This window comes from Colobus angolensis, unplaced genomic scaffold, assembly GCF_000951035.1.
Source record: "Colobus angolensis palliatus isolate OR3802 unplaced genomic scaffold, Cang.pa_1.0 Scaffold25, whole genome shotgun sequence".
NCBI lineage: Eukaryota > Metazoa > Chordata > Mammalia > Primates > Cercopithecidae > Colobus > Colobus angolensis.
Window position 1 is genome coordinate 4205684 of NW_012115710.1, and position 3876 is coordinate 4209559.

Sequence of the window (3876 nt, forward strand, 5' to 3'; positions counted from 1 at the left end):
AAAAAAAAAAGAACTTGGTACATTTTGAGCATCGTATTTCCAGTGCATTGTGGGAAGGCTGGGATGTGAACATGAGGGGAGGCAGGGTTTCAGTGCACTGTGGGGGAAGTGAGACCTTGGTGTATTGTGGGAACCAAGGGATACACCATTTTTGGTCCATTGTGGGAAGGTCCATTGTAGGAAAAGGGGACTCACAATACAACATGAAATCGAGTTTCACTAGTGCATTGTGGGAAGCGTTAGTTATAATGGCCTTTCTAAACTCAGGGCTGTCTGGTGCCCTTAGGAATAGTGATTCTGGCCGGGCGTGGTGGCTTACGCCTGTAATCCCAGCACTTTGGGAGGCCAAGTGGGAGGATCACCAGAGGTCAGGAGTTTAAGACCGGCCTGGCCAATATGGTGACAACCTATATCCACTAAAAACACAAAAATTAGCTAGGTGTGGTGGCGGGTGCCTGCAATCCCAGCTACTCAGGAGGCTGAGGCAGGAGAATCGCTGAACCCAGGAGGCAGAGGTTGCAGTGAGCCCAGATCATGCCACTGTACTCCAGCCTGGGTGACAGAGCAAGACTCCATCTCAAAAAAAAAAAAGGTCCAGGCCCAGTGGCTCACGCCTGTAATCCCAGCACTTTGGGAGGCTGAGGTGGGCAGATCATGAGGTCAGGAGATCAAGACCATCCTGGCCAACATGGTGAAACCCTGTCTCTACTAAAAATACAAAAATTAGCTGGGTGTGGCAGCACATGCCTGTAGTCCCAGCTACTTGGGAGGCTGAGGCAGGAGAATCGCTTGAACCTGGAAGGCAGAAGTTGCAGTGAGCCAAAATCGCGCCACTGCACTCCAGCCTGGGTGACACAGCAAGACTCCGTCTTAAAAACAACAACAACAAAAAAGAGTGGTGATCCCCAGAGCACCATGGAAACCAAGGGACAGCTGGTGCACAGTCCATGCTGGGAAGGTTGCATAGGGTGCATACTGGAAAGGAGGCCAAATGGAGGCTGTGCAGGTGAGCATGGGGTACCCTGGACTTGGTACTGGACCTCTTTATCTGGTGACCATCCCTCCCCCAGCCAGGGGTCGCAGTTGTCCACGGAGTCCCTGCAGCAGCTGCTGGACCGAGCGCTGACCCCGCTAGTGGACGAGGTGAAGCAGAGGGGCCTGACTCCTGCCTGTCCCAGCTGTCAGAGGCTACACAAGAAGATTCTGGTACCAGGGAATATGGGCCACCATGTCCCACTTTACTTTTCTGTTGGGGCAAGAAGGGAGCCCCGGACTCAAGGGTACTGCTGGTGTGTGGCAGGAAAGGAAGGGCAGAGCTGGGAGCAGCAGGCACTGGGGGAGGACTTGGCCCTAATGCATGGGGAGACGGACAAGCAGTTTGGTGGTGAGTGAGTCACAGGCCAATCATTACGAAACCTCGGAAGGTGGACTTGGGCCTAAAGCATGATGGGACATTGGATCTAGTGCATTGTGGGACATGAGACAGATACCAGTCTAAAGCTTCATGGAATATAGGCCTGATTTTCTCTAAATTTTTAGAGAGGCAGTGCATTGTACGAGATCATTGGGGTCAGCTATATTGAGGTAAGATAGGAGACCCAGTGACAGTAGGTCCTAGTTAGCTGATACGTTATGGGAAATGGAACCACAGCTCTTCCTGGGGCATTGCAGAATACACTCAGCCCAGTAGTTGGTGGAACTTGAGCCCTAGTGCACTGTATTATGGGATATTGACCTAATGTACTATGGGATTATGTTGTAGTGGGTGAGACAGACAAGTGAGGCATTGTAAGACATTGATGCGGCCGAGCTCTACAAATAATACATGAGAGGATGTGGGGCTTGGTGCAGTTGGACATAGAGAACTAGGGCACTAAGGACTGTTTTTTGTTTTCTTTTGTTGTTGTTGTTGTTCATTTTGTTTTGTTTTTGAGACGGCATCTCGCTCTGTCACCCAGGCTGGAGTGCAGTGGTGCAATCTCAGCTCACTGCAAGCCCCGCCTCCTGGGTTCACACCATTCTCCTGCCTCAGCCTCCCGAGTAGCTGGGACTACAGGTGCCCGCCACCACGCCTGGCTAATTTTTTGTGTTTTTAGTGGAGACAGGGTTTCACTGTGTTAGCCAGGATGGCCTCAATCACCTGACCTCGTGATCTGCCTGCCTCAGCCTCCCAAAGAGATGGGATTACAGGCATGAGCCATCGCGCCCAGCATTTTTTTTTTTTTTTTTAGACAGAGTCTCACACTGTTGCCCCAGGCTGGAGTGCAGTGGCACCGTCTTGGCTCATTGCAACCTCCACGTCCCAGGTTCAAGAGATTCTCATGTCTCAGCCTCCTGAGCAGCCAGGATTACAGGCATATGCCACCACGCCCGGCTAATATTTTACTTTTGGTAGAGACGGGGTTTCACCCTGTTGGCTAGGCTGATCTCGAACTCTTGACCAAAGTGCTGGGATTACAGGTGTGAGCCACTGCACTTGGCCAGGACTTTTGTGTGAGAGGTGCTGGTCTAATGGATAAGGAGATGTGGGATCTTCTAACTTATGGGATGTAGGAGGCCACCACATGGTAGGATACTGGGGCACATACACATATCAAATGTAGGATAGTTCATGAGCTTAGGAGACAGATGATAGACACTGATTTAGTGCTTGCTGGGACATAGGTCAGTGCATCATGGGACCGACAATAGGACAGACATAGGTTTAGTCCACAACGGAATCTGGAGACCAGTGCATTGTGGGATGCTGGGGTCAGTCTCAAGCTCAAAGCATGATGGGAAACTCTGAGGGAGAAATGTGGGCCCCATGGGACCCTACGCTTTGCCCTCCACAATCCAGCTCCCCCTCTACCCCCAGCCCAGTCCAGCAAGCCCAGCTACGCCTACGCTCTTCTCCCCAGGAGCTGGAGCGCCAGGCCTTAGCCAAACACGTCAGGGCAGAGGCCCTGAGCTCCACCCTTCAGCTGGCCCAAGACGAGGCCCTGCGGGCCAAGAATCTACTGCTGACAGACAAGATGAAGCCGGAGTGAGGAAGGAGGCTGAGGGCGTGGGAGGAGGGTGAGATCTTGGGGAAAGGGCCTGATCTCTCCTTCCACTTGAACACCCCAGCACCTAGCCATGTTGCCATCAACTCCCCACTGCCTCCCCACTGACAGGGAGAAGATAGCCACTCTGGACCATCTATGTTTGAAGATGGGCTCCCTCCACGATCATCTCGGCAACCTGCCACTTGAGGGGTCCACAGGAACAATGAGGGGAGGCAGCAGTGCCGGAACCCCCCCAAAACATGGGGGCTTAGCCCCTGAACAATAAATGGCCCCGCATGCTGGCATGAATTCTGTCTGCTTTTTTGGCACCAGAGGGCTAGTGAATTGCCCACACACCATGCGCTCCCTCTATGCTCAATGTGATTTATTTATTTTAATTAATTTGATTATTCTTTTTGAGATAGATTCTCACTCGGTCGCCCAGGCTGGAGTGCAGTGTCGTGATCTTGGCTCACTGCAACCTCTGCATCCTGGGTTCAAGCAATTCTCCTGTCTCAGCCTCCCGAGTAGCTGGGACTACATTCGCACACCATCACACCCAGCTAAGTTTTTGTATTTTCAGTAGAAACAAGGTTTCCCCATGTTGCCCAGGCTGGTCTCAAACTCCTGAGCTCAGGCAATCTGCCTTGCCTTGCCCTGTAAAGTGCTGGGATTACAGGTGTGAATCACCATAACCGGCCCACTGTGATTTATTTAATTTTCCGCAAACAAGATGTCATGGTCCCCAGAGAGGTGCTAATGGTGGTACAGTTCTTTGAGATGGCAATGGTGGTAGAAACAAGGTTCTGTGGTGTAGTTTGGGTCTGTCAAGTCAACATTTTTTTTTTTT

At 51.6% G+C, this 3876-nt stretch overlaps 1 protein-coding gene across 1 annotated transcript in view; it reads left to right on the forward strand.

The window, feature by feature from the left end:
* Positions 1–3327, forward strand: part of TSKS (testis-specific serine kinase substrate) — a 31646-nt gene extending 28319 nt beyond the window's left edge. The window contains exons 9-11 of the mRNA XM_011946355.1: positions 1071–1206; positions 2901–3025; positions 3156–3327. Coding sequence (XP_011801745.1) covers positions 1071–1206; positions 2901–3025; positions 3156–3312 — 418 coding nt within the window. The 3' untranslated portion in view covers positions 3313–3327. The remainder of the gene's footprint in view (positions 1–1070; positions 1207–2900; positions 3026–3155) is intronic.
* The last annotated feature ends 549 nt before the right edge of the window (positions 3328–3876 follow it).